General features: G+C 48.8%; 1 protein-coding gene across 1 annotated transcript in view; it reads left to right on the plus strand.

Annotated features, from left to right (window-relative positions):
- Positions 1-18,136, plus strand: part of CDC5L (cell division cycle 5 like) — an 88,516-nt gene extending 70,380 nt beyond the window's left edge. The window contains exons 15-16 of the mRNA XM_088467255.1: positions 8,200-8,412; positions 16,681-18,136. Of these exons, the coding sequence (XP_088323381.1) occupies positions 8,200-8,412; positions 16,681-16,785 (318 nt within the window). The 3' untranslated portion in view covers positions 16,786-18,136. The remainder of the gene's footprint in view (positions 1-8,199; positions 8,413-16,680) is intronic.
- The last annotated feature ends 770 nt before the right edge of the window (positions 18,137-18,906 follow it).

Genomic DNA, 18,906 nt, shown 5'->3' on the forward strand with positions numbered 1-18,906 from the left:
AGAGGTGACTGGGGGACACTGTACCTCCTGATACCTTTAGTGCACACGCCAATACAGTGGCTGTAACTGGCAGAAGTATGGTGCTTGTTTATTAGAGGGTTTATCCAGCTCTAGGCTAAATATATAATAAAGTATTCTCCCACCATGTGCATCCGCTCTGGTAAGAGAGAGAAGCTGCGCCTCTAATGCTAAGTGCTGGCTCTGGTATGCCTCCGGCCTGAGATGAAATGGAGAGTGGTCACACTGCTCTATAAGCGAAGTAACCTGCGGCTTTCTGGTTGTAGAACTACAAAGCCCATGGCATCACATCAGTACGGCGGAACATGTAGCCCTATAAAAGCTGCCTGGTATTAGTCATACAGATTCTGCGTTTATCTGTGTAATGCTTGTCCAGTCATCTGTGCAAAATATGAAAAAGACTTTGTTGGGTCATAACATAAGGTGGAATAATACAAGATTGTGTATGAGCAAGAATTCTCGCTGTACAGTTTTCATAAGAAGAGAGCCTGGGAGATGCAATCAGCATATATGCCAAACAAATGGGCGATCTCTGCAAATGTGAGGGCTGGTGAGACTGGGGGTTCCAGTTCTGCATTTGGGTCGTGCGGTCGTCTGTCCCATTTTGTTTGCTCCAGCTCTGCAAAGTGTAGTTGGGGTGGAGACCGTGTCCGACCGTCACCTCTGCTATGGTCTCTCCATCTGGCCCTATGTTATAGTCCGCCACTGCACCCAGTACTATCTGGTACAAGATAACGTTGGTCTTGCCTACCTGTATATTTTTAAACTGCCCTCCAACTACAATGCTAGTATGTTTCATTTGCGGGCAGCACAGATGGTGTAATGGTTAGCATTGCTGCCTCGCAGCACTGAGGTCGTGGGTTCGGTACCCACTGCGGCCCTAACTGTGCGGAGTTTGTATATTCTCCCTGTGCTTGCGTGGGTTTCCTCCGGGTACTCCGGTTTCCTCCCACACTCCAAAAATATACTGGTAGGTTAATTGGCTCCCAACACAAATTAACCGTAGTGTGTATGTTTGTGAGCATGCGGTAGGGAATATAGACTGTAAGCTCCATTGGGGCAGGGACTGATGTGTATGGCCAAATAGTCTCTGTAAAGTGCTGCGGAATATGTGTGCGCTATATAAATAACTGGTAATAAATAAATAAATTTGTGTCCCGTGCCCTCTCCTTGTAGCAGAAAGCTGTGGCACTGCCTTGAGGCTCGAGATGTGGCGTAAAGAGCAGAGAATCCCCATCCTTTGCCTACACAAACCCATTTTATACTGGGTGTAGGTGACTTTTTCAGACCATATTTTTTGGCAACTACAAGGTGATTGTTTTAACATTGAGCTATAAAACTTGTATATATTTTAGCTATAGTCTATCACGTGATTTTCTTTATTTTGCCATTTTTAAACACCTTTTATATGTTTGATCTATTACAGAAACAAACCAACAGTAAAAAAAAAGCAACAAAAGCCAAAATACTGGGTTGATTTGCTCATTAGAAGTAATAATTGATCCCCTACAATTATAAGGTTATGACGTCATGACATCCCTGCAGTGCTCTGCTGTAACTGAGTATTGTAGTTTAGTCCATTGTGTACTGTATGTACGTAAACGCATTAATCTTGTTGCAATATTTACCTGTAACTCTAAATCGTGCATATTTCCGTGTGTTCTCTCGTTTTACCAGCAGGTGGCACTAATGTTCTACGGAACTGCATTCGGAATCTATTTAATTTCTATATATTTAACTGTCGCTCTGCAACCTTTCGTTGCAGCTAAGTGGAAGTGTCCGGTCCAAGGGTAAATAACTCCTCCCCTTGCGACATACTCAAGTTAGACTCCACTGACCGCAGTGCATCCACTTGCAAACTTTCATGTGTGTTCTTTCCTATTATTTTTGGCGCAAGCACTATGTGTATACAGATAGCTATCTTGATCGCGTCATCATCCTGCTCATGGACAAGAAAAATCTGCCCCGGGAGACAGGACTATATTAGTTGTGTAATGGAAAACATTTTTAAAGTGCTTTTTACAGAGCATATTTCAGTCATGCACATCCGCTCCTGCCCCAGTGGAGCTGGCAATCTATATTCCCTGTCACACATGTACACTAGGGTTACTCTTTTGGTAAAAGCCAATTAACGTGCCAGTATGTTTTTTGGATTATGGGAGGAAACCCACACAAACATGGGGAGAATATACAAACCCCACACAGATAGTTCCTTGGTCAGGAATTGAACACCTGAGTTGTCCTACCCATTACGCCAACCGAAATGAAGAAGGTAATGGAAATAATATATCGTCCTAACTGTAAAGAAAAAAAAAAAAAGTAAGTTGACTTATTACCAGCGGTGGATCATTATTCCCTGGAATACAGGTTTCAGTTTAGAACAAAGTACATTCCTTGTGTAGGTAATTTTCTCCTTCACAGACTACTGCGTATAACATTACATCACAGAACACTTCAACAATAAGTCATGTGACTCATTACATTGCTGCTCTCCCTGTATATGGCTATATTTTATATGCACACTTCTCTATCATATTAAAGTATTCACAGGACTGCACCTCTGAATTAAGACACAAAATTGGAGATGTACTAAGCCTTGAAAAGTGGAGAGTGATAAAGTATCAACCATTCAGCTCCTAACTGTCATGTTACAGGCTGTTTGTAAATATGGCAGTTAGGAGCTGATTGGTTGGTACTTTATCACTCTCCTTTGTATCACTTTTCAAGGCTTAGTATATCTCCCTCCCCCAAAGACACTAGCACAGGGTGTTGTAAGCTACAGGCTTTAATGCATTACTATACATCGCAGGCAACAATAAACTCCTCTCTAATGAGGAACAGCTGTTATTATCTGATAGATCATTACTCTCACAACCGTGAGTGTTCCGTATGAAGATACTTGTTTAGTAAGTGATAGATTTGGTAGGAAGCAATACTTGCTATACAGGGAGCCAAGATGGCAGTCATCGCCAATTACAGGCGTTCCACAGCAACATCCTCCTTTTTTTATTTAAAGTCAGCTGGCAAACTACGATGTGCTCTGGTTTCTATCAGTGCTCTCTGGGCAAGCGTCTCTTTCATTAATCACTCCGGGCCCCTGAGACTGGCTCGTATTGATTGACAGTGAGCGGACTGGGTTCTCCTGCAGAGGATTTAGGATGTTGGCACTGGGAGTGATTATTAATTTGGCTGCATGGAGACTCCGAGCTGGCACATATACGCAAACGTACACGGTAAAATCATGCACCCCACCGACCTGTCAGAACCAATCAGCCTTTATACCAGAGACTGGGGCGTTTTCTGTGGAGCAAAGTTTTTTTTTTTTTATGTGCTGTGTGATACTTCTGTTCTGGGATTATTTTGTCATTGGGTGAGAGGAGTATATTTCATTACTTTGATGGTTGTCCGTGACCTTCCTCTGACATTGTCACATATATTAATTAGGCATACTGGGTGCTATATGGTGACAGCGGAGGTGGTGGTCGCTGCACTATTCTGTGGGTAGCCATATACAGGAGCATTAGGAGCTCTTAGAGCTGATATCAATGCTAATCTCTGTCTAGAACATTTAGAAAGCATGTTCTGGAGGCTCTAGGAATGGGCGATCTACCGATCCCAGAGTAATACCGCGGTAATAGAAAGTGGCGCTGGGGTCTCGGAAGCTGATAAGTAGCAGGTCACCAATTAATCTTCATCTGCTTCCCAATTTTTTCACCGGAGGGCAGACTAAAGGTTTGGTGTTCGTGTAGGAGCCACTTTTTTTTTTTTTTTTGTTTCCCAGGCAAAGCTAGTCTACGGGAAAATGGCAGCACAGTAGGTTTTATGCATGGTGTCTTTAGAGTCCATTTACTAGATCTTCTACCATGATGGTCTCCATCACCAAAACCAACATTGCTTAGGCCGGCACACATTTGGCTGCTATCGGCACGACAAATCATGCATATCAACTAGTGCGTACCCGTACTACAAGACCAACCTAAAGATATTGCATTGTGATTAGGTGCGAACCGTGTAGTATGTACGGACGACCAGACGATGTCTGCCCTATCTGGCCAATTTTGACGTCTTCTGTTGCCAGTGATCGTTGTAGTGTGTACGGGAGCAGCGATAAATCTTATACGATCAACCAATACAATATATCGTTCGGTCGCATGGGATATTGGACAGTGTGTACGCTCAATATCGTGTATGTTCTGGCCTCAAGGGAATGGATGCAAAATCGGTCCACTTACAAGGTGTTCAGGTGGGTACCTAGTCTTCGTTATGAGGTCATTATTAACATTAGGGTGAAGTATTTGTGTTAACTGTGTTTAGTGTACTGTCAGTGACACCTGTATATAGTCATGCTGGCTGTTGGGAGGGGGATGTTTGGGTTCACCATGTGTCTATTAGAGCTGGACCTACACCGTCTCTGAACATATTACATATCCGTAAGTGGATACATCCCAATGTTCTAGCCTAAGAATATAGTCCTCTAATGTTTGCTGGTTTTGATGATTGCGGCCATTTGCTGTTTGAGGGAGTGGCAGTTATATGCCGGGTGCAGAATTGCTGTTCTTGATTAGTATGATGTGTACGTGTGCTTTTAAATTTTAAAAATTTATTTAATCCCCAAGTAAAGCCACACCCACGATTTTGCCTAAACAAAGCCATGTAATAATTGGCATGCTGCATGATGGGGGCCTTGCCTTCAGAGGATCCATATCAAAGCAATGTCCTGCTTGCATGTTTCACAAATTACAGCTGAGGTTTTCTGGACGCATAGAAAACTTTGACATGGAAACTACGGGATGTAGTGAGGAAGCCGACGGTCTGAATTCCGACCGCCGGCTTCCCGACTTTCTAATCCCAGCGTGGTACTAATGACAGGCGTCGAAATCCCGACGCCTGTCATTAGACCTACGCCGGGAGCCCGACACCTGGCTCACCGATCGAAGGTAAGCCGGGTGCGGACAGCCGCGGGGGGGGGAGGGTTAGGTTAGGGTGCTCCAGGGGGAACTTAGGGTTAGGCACCCCCCAGGAGGTTAGGGTAAGGGAATGGGGGGGTTTAGGCACCCCCGGGGGGAGGTTAGTTAGGCACCCCCCCCCCGGGACACTTAGGGTTAGGCTGCGGGGAAGGGGGGGTTAGGTTCAGGCACTTGGGGGGGGGGGGGGGGGGTTAGGGTTAGGCACCCCTAAGGGAGGGTTAGGGAGTAGAATAGGGTTAATTCTTACATCTTGACGTTCGGGATCTTCAACCCTGTCGGGCTTCTGCTGTCAGGATTTGAACCGCCGACCATGCGGCCGGTGGTAATACCTACTACACTCGAACTATCTGGGATTTGGTCACTTGTTCTCCTGGTCACTCCACCCCAGTAGACCAAATCTATGACGAGTCTGGAACACATTACCTGCCGCGTCACTGAGGAGTTTCAGACGACCATCGTACACTCTTCTATACTTTGTCCACTTGTAAAACACTCGCACATCCCTGTAATCAGGAGGACTATAGGGGACCGCAGAATAATTAGTAGTTTGGGAATTCAGACTATATTTTAAAATAAAAAGCAATAACGCTGTTAAATACTCTCCCCTTTCTCTTTGGTGGAGCAGGAAGTTTGTGGATAAAATACTATTTATTTCCGTATCTGACTGAGGAATGTGACGCGTCTCCCGGAGACGGAGAGTCATGAACGCTTGGCGCTGGTCTCTTGTCCAGCATCTTACTGTACGCTGTAAGATGGATTGTAAACTGCACCGTACAGAGCGGGGAATGTTCCCAGGGCAGTTCTCCCCTTACCCATGTGAAGAGCCCATGCCTTTATATATGGATGGCGAGGCAGAGGAATCCAGGAGGACCCCAGTGGGTTTCCTACCCTTACAGTCTGGTCTGCGGAGGCATCTGGAAGATATTCCCGGGATTCTGTGTCTGGCAACGGCTGCGTTAGATGCTAATGGGAACTATGGGGTCTATGTACTAAGCCTTGAAGAGAGAGAAAGTACCAGCCAATCGGCTCCTGTCATTTTTCAAACACAGTAACATGATAGTTAGGAGCTGATTGGTTGGTGCTTTATCTCCGTCCACCTTATCTCCATCCACGGCTTAGTAAATGGACCCCTATGAATGAGTAGAGGGGCTGGCATTGTACATTTATCTTCTGTCACAGTCGTGTCCGAGCACTTCATTCATTCACACCTGACTGCTGTATGTTCTGGTGGAGATATCCTTTCTGACCAGCTATTCACTCATTTATTTTGTTTTGTTTTGAGTCTTGACAAAAATATTTATCATCTTTCCCGTTATCCTCATTATTTTGCCTAAAAAAAACCCCCTGTATTTTTCTCTTCCTTTTTAAAGAGGACGATTCAATTAAGCGCACTGTCTGTAGCGCCGGGAGATATTAAGTTCAGCGCGCTGTTAGGGCGACTAATGAGGGTGCGAGCAGGAATCCAGGTAAAAGGCTGTTTTCCGGCTTAGCGCGGTACTAACAGCCTCGCGCCCGACACTTGAGTCGCAGAATGCTGGTTCTCTCGTCTAAACACCCAGGTTAATAAGTCGTGAGAACTGGCATTCTCCAACTTAAGTCGTGATAGTCGGACTAAACAGCGAGTTGAATTGAATAGCTACAGGACCTACATCCCGGGGCTATTCACCTCGCGTTTAATTGAATCGACCCCCAAAGTGTCTCGGTTGTGGTTCTTATCCCTCCGTTAGGAGTGAGCCCCTCTGTAATGAATTAATTTGCTACCAGCGGGCCTGATGGAGACCTGACAGTAAATCCCGATGTACTTCGCACAAAATAAGCGCGCGCGGAGTTGCACTCCTTTTTTGAGATGCACGAGCACCTGGCTTACTGGTCGTCGTCATGAACCACATTCGCTTTTGCTATTCTAGACCTGACTGTCGTCTCTATCCTGTGCTCTGCGCAGGTTGTACAGCCGCACGTCAGGCAGGTCCCAAGGTCCTCTCCTACCCCCCCCCCTATTTCCAGAATACAGTCCTTGTTTGGAAAATGATTCTCCAGGAACCGTTCACATGTCCTATCTAACATATCTGTCTTTGTGTTCTAAGAAACCAAATATAGTAGCTACAGAAACCCCTTTTACATGAGCCTGTTTAAATCTGATTACATCTGTACTTTTTTTTAAGTATTCAAATTGTATGACCGTGAACTTTTGCCCTTTGTTTCATTTGGCTCCGTATACTTGCTTGAACATTGTTGGTACAGTCCCTCGTTAAAATATCACAGAACAAGCAAACCTCATTCATTTCTTCTCCGCTCGTTGTGCAATGGTGCTGTGAATAGGCCTCTGTGACCGGCACCAGGAGGGGAATATTGTGCTGAAACCTTGTTTTCTGCAAACAGCAGTGTAGGCTTTACGGGGGCATTTTCTGCTGACTAAAACACGGGCACTCCCAGGTCTGCGACGCTTAGTCCGTACATTGTGGCTTTGGTAAAGTAAGAGGCTAATTTTAATTTTAGCCTTTAGCATGAAGATTTTAATCCTTGGAGCCTCAGTCTAAGGTTTCAGTGCGTGTTTGTATGTGGGTCCTTAGGGATTTATTATTATAGGCCAAATACTTTGCTTTGCGCAGTAAATGACACCACGGAGTGCAACCATAGCCTGTAGCACTTTTCCCATTGGTTGTGGGTCCAAGTCATGGCATACAGGTCCAGCCAGAAGCCGGTAAGTGCTTTGCTTGAACTTAGTTCTACAATAATTTATATAGCTCCAGGTATGTTCTTCATGATATAATAATTTATAGGATGTCTTTTTGACCATTGGCTTAGAGCAGTGTTTCCCCAAACGCGGTCCCCAGGACCCCTAACAGGTTTCATATTTTTCCAGGCCACCTAGCCGGTGCACAGGTGTGTTACCAAAGACCCACGGGTGATCTGGAAAACATGAACTGTTTGGGGTCTTGGGAACGTAGATTGAGAACCACTGTGTTCATTCTCTATTTAGAACATGGAACTAAAACTACGACTGTGACTTTATGGTATTAAAACTTTAGAAATTGCTTTAAAAGAACATACATGGGGGGCTAGGTGAGGGCGGTGGCATGGAGAGGGACCACGCCACAAGGCGATAGAATGGTCTGCAGGGCTCTGTGTAATCCGTGTTCTGAGTGAGCAGATTTAGTCTGACTGGTGATGAAAATGATGCCAATCCCTGACATGCCATTTATTCTATCCCCAGATTAACAGGGGTCACATGACCGCGGAAGCCAAACGGGCGGCAAAGATGGAGAAAAAGTTGAAGATTTTGATGGGCGGCTACCAGTCGCGGACAATGGGACTGATCAAACAGCTGAACGAGATATGGGATCAGTTTGAACAAGCCAACCTGGAGTTGCGGACATTTGAGGAGCTGAAGAAACACGAGGATATCGCCATCCCCAGGAGAATAGAGGTACTCACTGGTCCGTGTATGGTCAGACCTGCCGCTAGATGGTGGACACGTGGTGTGTTATCCGATCGCATTTTATTGAAAGAGTAAATGAGTGATGTGTGTAGGTGATAACACATACAATTATATAATGTCACTGATTTGGTGCGGTTAGTGTTACTGTGTTGGAGCGACAGCTGCTGCTCCCCCTCCGTGTAAGTCATACGCGCTGTAATATCATAGACCAGCAGCAGACTCTGAAACGGTAGCAGGAGAAGCTGGCCGCCCATTCAGTGGGCATTGGGTTTGAGGGTTTGCTGACTTTCAGCGACCATGCATACATGTATTTCCAGGGTTACACTGGTTGGGGTATATAACAAGAATAGTGCCATTTATACCATATACATAGTAACTGCAATCGCCAAATGAGTCTAATGTGAAACATTTGCACTTCTCACCAGCACTACCATGTACAATACCCACTGGCTTAGAATCCATTCTGAATCTGAGATATTAGATTTTCTGCACCTATAGTAAAAGTGATCGGCACCATTGGGAGATTTCCTGCATTATCCGCTAATCACGCGGACATGGCGATGGGCCACCATTCCAGCATATAGAGCTCCGGTCACTAGAGCAGCTCTGATATCCTCCTGGCTTCCCTCTGTCTGTACCTATGGTAGGATGTAGCAGTTAGAGCAGGTTGAGGGCTCTCTCTGCCTAGTTATCATGCAAGACACCATTTCTTAATTCAATTGTTGTCAAACGATCAACAGAGGTAACTGACCATGTGAGATAATTACTCATCCCGTCCAATCCATCATCCGGTTCTACACGATTACGGATCTCCTCACTATGGGATGCGCTTAAGTTACCGTCGCCCAGAATGCCGGCCGTCGGAAACCTGACAGTGGAAGGCCAACCCGGGACTAAAGATAGTCGTCAGCATTTTGACGCCTATCTTTAGCTCCACGCCGAAGTCCCGGCATCCTGAACGAGGTAAATCGGGGATAGTTAGATTGTAGCCGCGGGGGTAGGGTTGGGTTTAGACACCCCCGAGGGGTCTTAGGGTTAGGCACCCCCCAGGGAGAGTTAGGCTAGGGGAAGGGGGGGATAGGCACCTCCTGGGGGAATATTAGGGTTAGGCACCCCCCTGGAGGTGAGGGCTAGGCACACCTGGGGAGCACTTAGGGTTAGGCACCACTGAGGGGGGGGGTGTTAGGCACTCCTAAGGGAGGGTTAGAAGGAGGAGAGGATTTAAGTACTGTCCGGCCGCTGTCAGGATACCCTCCCTTTGGGCTTCTGGCGTTGGTCTAGGAACCGGCTGTATTTTATACCGATTCCCCTCACTACATGACCTGCTGTAGGACTGGGGGTCACGTAATGAGAGGTATTGAATAGCACATTGCACCACAGGGTGTTACACCAAAATGAGCTACAAATGTGTATATCGCCTTGTGATGGTAGCGCCTGCCCTGCTTCCCAAATGGTTTTTCTGTATGATCTGCATACCTGTACCGGTAACCCTACTGTCTAAATGGTATAAGCTTTATTATAGCGGATATATCTTAATATATCACTGCTGGAAAGTGATCCTTCCCTTTTAGTACATTATGGGGGATGATTCTGAGGGGGGAGCAAAACGAAAAAAGCAAGCAAGTTTGTAACTGGGACAAACCGTACTGCAATACTAGGGGTGGAAATACAATTTTCTACTTCAGGGTCCATAGGGGGTCCGCAGGGTTGACCTTGGGGTATAGCTGGATCTGGATCCACGGGCACCACGCAGTTAAAGCTTTGCTGCTCCCAGGATGCACTTGGGTCCGTCCTCCTCTATACCTCGCCCCGGCCACAGGCACCTCAGTTTTAGTTGGTGCCCGGCCGGAGTCGGGTCACCCTGTCGCAGTGGGGCTGCAGGAGCAGCCCCTAAGCTTTATTTTAAAAGAGAAATTTTTTGTTTTTTTCTACTTTTTTTACACTTTTAGAGCGACAGCATCAGACTGTCCTTTAGGACGTCCACGCTGCCGCTTCTTCTCCCTGCTGGCGCCGCGACGCCAGTACAGCTCTGGGGATCGTGGCGGGACCCCAGTGCCTGTACTAGCCGGGCTCTGGGGACTCCCTTGACTGCTGCCGGACGCGACGGGGATCAGGTAAGCCGCGGGTCGCCGCGTGCGGCGGCCCGCGGATACTTTTCTTGCAGTCAGAAGCTTCCGGTCTCTGGGGACAGACCGGAGGCGCTAGCGGCGGCGGCGGGCTCCCCCTCAATTGAGGAATACCCCACGTGTCCGCTAGACCACCAGGGTATCAGGCTGGTAGCGGGACTGGCAACCCGGGGGTTCATTGCTAGCCAGGGGAGGCAGCCTTCCCTGTCTAGCGGCTCCTCCCCTCAGCTCAGCGCGCCTTTCAACTAGCAGTCTGGCGTCGCTGAGCTGCTCTTATCTCTCGGCCACTCCTCCTCTGAGGTCTCCGGCGGCCATCTTTACTGGCACATCGCAGACTCCCAGGCGGTATCAAGTGGACCGGTCCCCCTGTGTACCTCTCCCCTGCTAAAGGACAGTGTACACAGCGCTATAGCCCTCCCAGACACTGAATCTGGGCGGTTGATTGTAGCGGAAGGTGCAGTGAGTACGAACTTTTCTGCATTGTATGTGACTATTGCTAGTGCTGCCTGTCTGTGACTTATACTCCTTGCTGTCAGCTTATAACTATCCCTTTCCTTCTCCTACGGTCCGCAGGTGTGTGGGGGAAGGGCGTTTTTCTGAGACCCTCACTTATATAAAACACGTATTTGTGGGGTCAGTCACATACTGTTGTGTGCTACACAGTACCATATCTGGGCTGTTGTGTCGCATACTGGTGAGTGCGCGGGTGTTAAAACCGTAATTCCTCTGGTGATACCTATTTCTTGTGATTTACGGTATCATGTCTGATGAGGAGACTGAGCGCTCTGTGGCTCCTGTGTTATTTTCCTGCAGACGCTGTGCTGCTGGAGTTGATGGGGAGGACTTATCTCAGGATGGTCTGTGCGGGCGGTGCCAGCTGGTACTGGGCCCCTCCAACCCCCCTGTATCACAGGACCCTCCTTGGGCGATGTTTTCACAGGTGCTGGCGTCTATTGCGGACCGGTTATCGGTCCCATCAGCGGTCCCTTCTAGGGCGTTGCCGCAGCCCACCATCCCCCATTCCCCGGGGTTCCACAAATGTTGCGGTCTCCCCCCGGGGCCCAGACTGTGGGTCCTTACTCGGGACTGCCTGTGTATGTGCAGTCTTCCCCAGGGACGCGTCAGTCTGTAGTGCCTTTGCAGAGTTTTGCTCCGACGGCTCCTCTGCCTTGGGTGGATGTTCTATCCAGCTCCGTACAGAGTCTGGCGGCTTCATCCTCGGCGTTTCAGTCCATGTTGCAAGGTGATGTGCCACCAAGGGTGTCTAAACGTACGGTTTTGAGTTCACTTGCTGCGCAGTTGTTGGACTCGGAAGTTTCCTCAGATGCTGGAGAAATCCATGAGGACTCTGACTCTGATGTCATGGGGCAGGAGGTGGAAGCTAAGTCCTCCATTAATGTTCCAGCCTTAGTTAGGGCGGTGCGGGCTATCCTACATGTTGAGGATGATGCGCCGGCTCCTAGGTCGAAGTTTCCTAATTTTAAAAAGGCCAAGGTGACTTCAACTGTGTTTCCCCTGTCTGATCAATTATCGGATCATATGGCGGCGGCCTGGCAATTACCTAGTAAGAGGTTCCATCCACAGAAGAGGTTGGCGGCGAACTATCCTTTTCCTGAAGCTCATTGCAGGAAATGGGAAACTCCGTCGGCGGTGGATTCCCACGTTACCCGCTTGATCAAAAGCGCGACGCTGCCATTGCCGTCTATCTCCTCTTTGAAGGATCCCACGGACAGGAAGGTGGAGACTTGTTTAAAGTCCATTTATTCTCTTTTCGGGGCGGAGGCTCGCCCGTCCATGGCTATCTCCTGGGTGGCTAAAGCCATTGAGGCATGGGCCAATGCCTTGGAGGATACCTTTCCTGATGAGGCTCCGGATATCCAGAGAGTGTTAGTGGGACAGATGCGGGATGCAGCTTCCTATATTGGGGAAGCGTCTTTGGATGCCAGCCTGCTCACTTCTAGGGTGTCGGCTGCAGCGGTGTCTGCTCGGCGCTCCCTGTGGCTGAGGTCCTGGAGGGCTGATGCAGATTCAAAAAAGGGTCTGGAGGCCTTGCCTTTTAATGGTGATTTACTATTTGGTCCGGATTTGGACAAAATAGTGGATACTTTGGCTAAGTCCAAGTCGGCTTTTCTCCCTTCGGCCTCTGCGCCGGCTAAAGTGAGGAGCTCTGCCTTTCGGTCCTTTCGGGTTCAGGGTAAGGCCAAGGGCCAGTCCTTCCCGAGACATTCGGCGACCAAGGCCGCACCCAAGCCCAAGAAGCAGGCATGGAGTGCTCGGCGCCCTTCCAAGCAGGAGGATAAGCCTGCTGCCTGATGGGACGGGCCTCTCTCTGGGGGACCCCAGAGTGGGAGGCCGACTTCTCCAATTCGCCCAGTGTTGGCACAATACCACCACGGATGCCTGGGTTCGAGAAGTAGTCTCTCAGGGGTACGCCCCGTCTTTTCGGTTCAGGCCGCCCCACCAGTTTTTCTGTACGAGTCCTTCTCTGGACAAGACCAAAGCTGGTCAGATTCAGGTAGCTATAGAATCCTTGCTACAAGCAGGGGTCATTGTTCCCGTTCCGCAGTCTCAGCGCGGGACGGGGTACTATTCTACTCTGTTTCTGGTACAGAAACCCAATGGTTCTCATCGCCCTATCCTGAATTTGAAGTCTCTGAACAGATACCTCAGAGTTCCCAGGTTCAGGATGGAAACGTTACGTTCCATCATTCTGGCGATGGAACCCGGGGATTATATGGTCTCCCTCGATATCCAGGACGCCTATCTCCATGTGCCCATAGCACCGGCACATCAGCGGTATCTGAGGTTTGCTATCCTGAACCATCACTGCCAATTTCGGGCGTTGCTTTTTGGCCTTTCCACGGCTCCGAGGGTGTTCACCAAGGTGATGGCGGTTATGGCTGCCCACCTTCGGGGTCAGGGTCTACGTCTGTTGCCGTACCTGGACGATCTTCTGCTGCTGGCGAGCTCCCCGGAGGTGCTTCTTCGACATCTCCACCTGACCATTGCTTGTCTTCAAGCACACGGGTGGTTGATAAACTGGAAGAAGTCCTCCCTGATTCCATCACAGCGGATGGTTCATTTGGGAGCCCTGCTGGATTCTCGTCAGCAACGGATTTTCCTGACTCCAGAGAAGGTCTCCTCCCTGCAGCTGCGGATACACAGTTGCCTGAGCAGTTGCCGCCTGTCGGTCCATTCAGCTATGAGAGTTCTGGGGTCCATGGTGTCGACATTTCGACATGGTGGAATTTGCCCAGTTCCATTCCCGGCCCCTGCAGGGGCTGATTCTATCGGAATGGAACGGGTTACCTCACCGGATCCGCTCTCAGATGCTGGTGTTGTCCCCGGAGGTTCGGCAGTCTTTGGCTTGGTGGCTTCAGACGGCGCATCTGGTCGAGGGGCGCCCCTTTTGGATCCCGGACTGGGTCCTGCTCACGACGGATGCCAGTCTTCGGGGTTGGGGGGCAGTGACCGGCTCATTATCGCTTCAGGGTCGTTGGTCCGTGGAAGAAGCACTTCTCCCCATCAACATCCTGGAACTGCGGGCTGTGTACAGGGCCCTGCAGTCGTCTGGCCCCGCTCTTCACGGAAGGGCGGTTCAGGTGCAGTCCGACAACGCCACCACGGTGGCGTACATCAACCACCAAGGGGGAACTCGCAGTCGGGCAGCAATGTCGGAGGTGTCTCGCATTCTTGCTTGGGCGGAGTGTCACGTTCCAGCGATCTCGGCAGTCTTCATTCCCGGAGTCCTCAATTGGGAGGCGGACTTCCTCAGCCGTCACGACGTGCATCCCGGGGAATGGTCGCTTCACCCAGAGGTGTTTCAGCTGCTCGTGGACAGGTGGGGGCTGCCGGAGCTGGACTTGATGGCCTCCCGTCACAATCACAAGTTGCCCGTTAACGGGTCAAGGACAAGAGACGCAGGCGCCTGTCTGGTAGACGCTCTGTCGGTGAAATGGACGTTTCACCTGGCGTATCTGTTTCCTCCGATATCCTTACTTCCTCGGGTTCTGCGGAAATTCAAGCAGGACGGCGGCACGCTCGTGCTGGTGGCTCCGGCGTGGCCCAGACGTCCTTGGTACTCCGATCTGAGGTGCCTCTCCATCGACGCTCCGTACCTTCTTCCTCAGCGTCGGGACCTGTTGTCTCAAGGGCCCTGCCTTTACCCGGATCTGGGTCGGCTGTCTTTGACGGCGTGGCTCTTGAGACAGCCGTCTTGAGGTCTAGGGGTTTCTCCAGTTCGGTGATTGGTACCATGCTTAGGGCACGCAAGCCTGCTTCCGCGCGGATTTACCACAGGGTGTGGCGCACTTATTTTCAGTGGTGTGAATCCAGAAACTATGATCCGCAGGTGTTTCGGGTTTCCAGAATCTTGGAGTTTCTTCAATCGGGTTTGGACCTCGGCTTACGCCTGGCCTCTCTGAATGTTCATGTGTCTGCTTTGTCCGTGTGGTTTCAGCGACGGATTGCTACACTGCCAGACGTTCACACCTTTTTCCAAGGTGTTCTCAGGATCCAGCCTCCCTTCGTGCCTCCGGTGGCTCCGTGGGACTTGGCGGTGGTGCTGCGGGTCTTGCAGGGTCCTCCTTTTGAGCCGCTTGAGTCGGTGGAGCTCAAGTGGCTGACGTTTAAGACCATTTTTCTCCTGGCAATTGCTTCTGCCAGGAGGGTTTCAGAATTGGGGGCGCTTTCCTGTCGCTCCCCTTTTCTGATTTTTCACCAGGACAGGGCGGTGCTCCGCACTCGTCCTGAGTTTTTGCCCAAAGTGGTCTCAAAGTTCCACATTAATCAGGAACTTGTTGTGCCAGCTTTTCAGTCACCTGATCTTTCCGCTGGTGAGGCTTCCTTAGATGTAGTCCGGGCACTTAGAATCTACGTGGACCGGACTGCTTCGCTTAGGAAGTCGGATTCTTTGTTTGTCCTCTTCGGTTTTCACAAGAGGGGTTGGCCTGCTAACAAGCAAACGTTAGCCCGTTGGCTTCGTTCAGTTATTTGTGAGGCTTATGCACAGGAGGGTTTACCTGTGCCAGCCTCTGTTAAGGCTCATTCCACTCGTTCTGTGGGTCCCTCTTGGGCTGCTAGACGTGGCGCCTCCGCTGTTCAGCTGTGTAAGGCGGCTACTTGGTCTTCAATTCAGACGTTTTTGAGGTTTTATGCGTTTGACACCTTCGCCACTCAGGATGCATCCTTTGGGCGCCGGGTACTCCTTTCAGCACAGGAGCGTCCCCGCCCTTAGTTGAACTGCTTTGGGACATCCCCAAGGTCAACCCTGTGGACCCCCTATGGACCCTGAAGTAGAAAACAAGAGATATGGTAAGAACTTACCTTTGTTATCTCTGTTTCTACGAAGTCCATAGGGTCCACAGGGCGCCCGCCCTGACGCACCTGGCTTCAAATGGGCTGTGTGGCTGGTCACCGGTTTTCCGTCTCCCATTTCTGTGAGTATGGTTTCTTGTGTGTTCCAGTCTTCCTTCTCTCTGTTTAGTCTCCTCCTCCGGCCTTAGCTGCTTACCAACTGAGGTGCCTGTGGCCGGGGCGGGGTATAGAGGAGGACAGACCCAAGTGCATCCTGGGAGCAGCAAAGCTTTAACTGCGTGGTGCCCGTGGATCCAGATCCAGCTATACCCCAAGGTCAACCCTGTGGACCCTATGGACTTCGTAGAAACAGAGATAACAATGGTAAGTTCTTACCATATCTCTTGTTATTGTCTTAGCATGCAGGGTAAATACTGGCTGCTTTTGCATGTAGCCCACAAATGCTGGACAGCTTTATCTTTACACTGCAATATAGATCCGAATTAGGACCTGTTACATCTCTCCCACCTGCACCGCTGCACGGTTTGACCCAGGTGCAAAGTTACTTGCTCTATTTTGCTTTGCTTCCTATGCATTTTAGTGCAGAACAATATGGGGTATGTATGTATGCCTTGGAAAAGGGATGTAACGCAGCAAGTAATGACATAAAGTGTCTGCTTCATTTAGGTATAGCACCTTTTGGGTATGGAATCAGTTTTAATCCGTGTAATATATGGTGACCTATTAATCCTTAGCCAGTTACCCGCAAAAGTCACTGCATTTATTCTCGTCATGCTATAGCGGCTGTAATTTACGTCTTTTCTTGTTTTTGTAGTTTCTTAAAGAAGACGTCCAGCGCCAGGAGGAGAGAGAACGGGAGCTGCAACAGAGATTTGCAGAGCTTCTGCTAGAGAAGGAAGGCTCCGTATCTAAATACTAACAGCGTAACGCTCCTCAGTCCTTCGTCCATGCTGCATGTGTGCGCGTCCTGCCGACTGACGCCTAAACCCCTCCGCTGCCACGTGTAGCCGCCGTGTCCCAAGCATCGATCAGTCTTGTGCAGAGAACTGTGCTTTTAAACCATCGTAAAGTCCCTTTAATTCACCATAAATAGATCAGACATATCTGGTTTAAAGACTCTCGCTGGAATGAGTAAAACAGTGAACATATATTTTTATTTTGTGATACCAAGAGCCACTTTTTTATTTTATTTTTTCCCCCTGTCCTTCATCCTATGCTCATAAATCCGTGTCCCGCTGTAAAGTGATACATTTCATGTCATGGTGGTCACGCTGTCGGTGGGCTGTCTCGTATGCTTTTATTAGCTATATATTTGTTTGGTTTTTACAGATCTAGTCGAATCATTCATTCCATGGAATGTGCATAGGGACAGTATTGCATCGTTCTGTAATATTCTAGGTTTCTGTTGCCTGCAGATTATTGATGTACAATAAATATGACTGTAAAATATCAAATAAACGTTTTGTTTTTAGATAGCAGAAGGGAAGGGGTGTGTGTGTGTGACACACTTCATACCTGCAAAAGCAGAAGGAAAAAAAAATACGCGTGGTTACTCCAGTGTGAGTGCAAATCCAATGGGTGTCGTGAAAATAGAGCATTCCCGCCAGGCTATGGTGCCGTCCCCCACTAGCAGGCTGCAGTGTCCTGAAGGGTGGGGGAGATTGCGGCGAAGCGATCACTGCCATTGAATAGATGATGTGCGCATGCTCACGGCATCTATTCACCGCGAAGGCAGAGCTTGGGCGAAGCCCAGCATGTTCCTAAGTGCTGGGCACCCTTTTACTTCTACAGGTTTTATTGTTTTTTATTTTGATACTAGCTGAAGTACCCGGCGTTGTCCGGGATTTTAAGAATGTTTTGTTTACACATCATCCTCCAACAAACCTCTCCTTAGGCAGGCCTCACGAAAAGTGTGACAAACTAAACCATCCACAGTCCTAAGGTCTTCAAAGGAAGTAGGACGGTGAAAAGCAAACTTCGGAGATGGAAGCATTAAAAATTTGTCGGATGTACAGTGTAAACAGGGCCAAGAGCTTCTGTTGCTCTGATACCAGGATGACTGTATTTCCTGGTTGCTGGATGGCACTATGAGTGCCATCTATGAGTGACCCCCCCCCCCCTCCCCATGGCATTTTGGTAAAATTAGTACAGGGCCGTCGATACGCAATTTGGTTCCCAGTTCAAAAGTTAAAAACGTCCCCCCACCCCCATAGACAGTTTACAGTATTTGTCATTTTTCCTTGTTATATTAATGCCCCTTACACATTATGCCACACTGTAATGCCCCTTACACACTGTAATGCCCCTTACACATTATGCCACACACTGTAATGCTTATTACCCCCACAAAGGGTTGCTGCTAGATGTGGAGAAAGGACCTCTGTGACGTTGCAGTCAGGTGACCACTGCAGGAGGGACAGATCGCTCCTGTGTTACCATACACGGGCATAGTTTTGGACCCCTGTTATCATACTTGCCCCTTCCCCTTTGATACACAAAGGGAAAAATACTGGAACCGCACTGAAAATATTAATCATACAAGAGTAGAAATCTTATCTCTTAACAATACCTATAACAAACTGAATATATATACACACACTTATACGTGTAATAATGCTCCTATCATGGATCATGAGACCACAGTCTAACAGACCTATCGATAAGGAAGTTTGTGGTGCTCCCCAGAGTCAGCATATAGCATATAGACCATAGGAAAGAGAGAAAAAAGGGAACATTTGGTGGGGGCACACAATAGGTATTGAGATATAAAAATTGACTTTTCTACTTCAGGGTCCATAGGGGGTCCACAGGGTTGACCTTGGGGGTTATAGCTGGAACAGGATCCATGGGCACCACACAGTTAAGCTTTTAGCTCCCAGGATGCACTTGGGTCCTCCTCTATACCCCGCCCCCGAGCCACAGGCACCTCAGTGTAAGCTGGTGCCCGGCCGGAGTCGGTCACCGCGCAGGGGGGCTGCAGGAGCAGCCCCCAGAAGCTTTTTATTTTAAGTTAGATTTTATTTATTTTTAATCTATTTTT

Source organism: Taudactylus pleione, unplaced genomic scaffold, assembly GCF_031769625.1.
Source record: "Taudactylus pleione unplaced genomic scaffold, aTauple2 ptg000070l, whole genome shotgun sequence".
NCBI classification, from domain to species: Eukaryota; Metazoa; Chordata; class Amphibia; order Anura; family Myobatrachidae; genus Taudactylus; species Taudactylus pleione.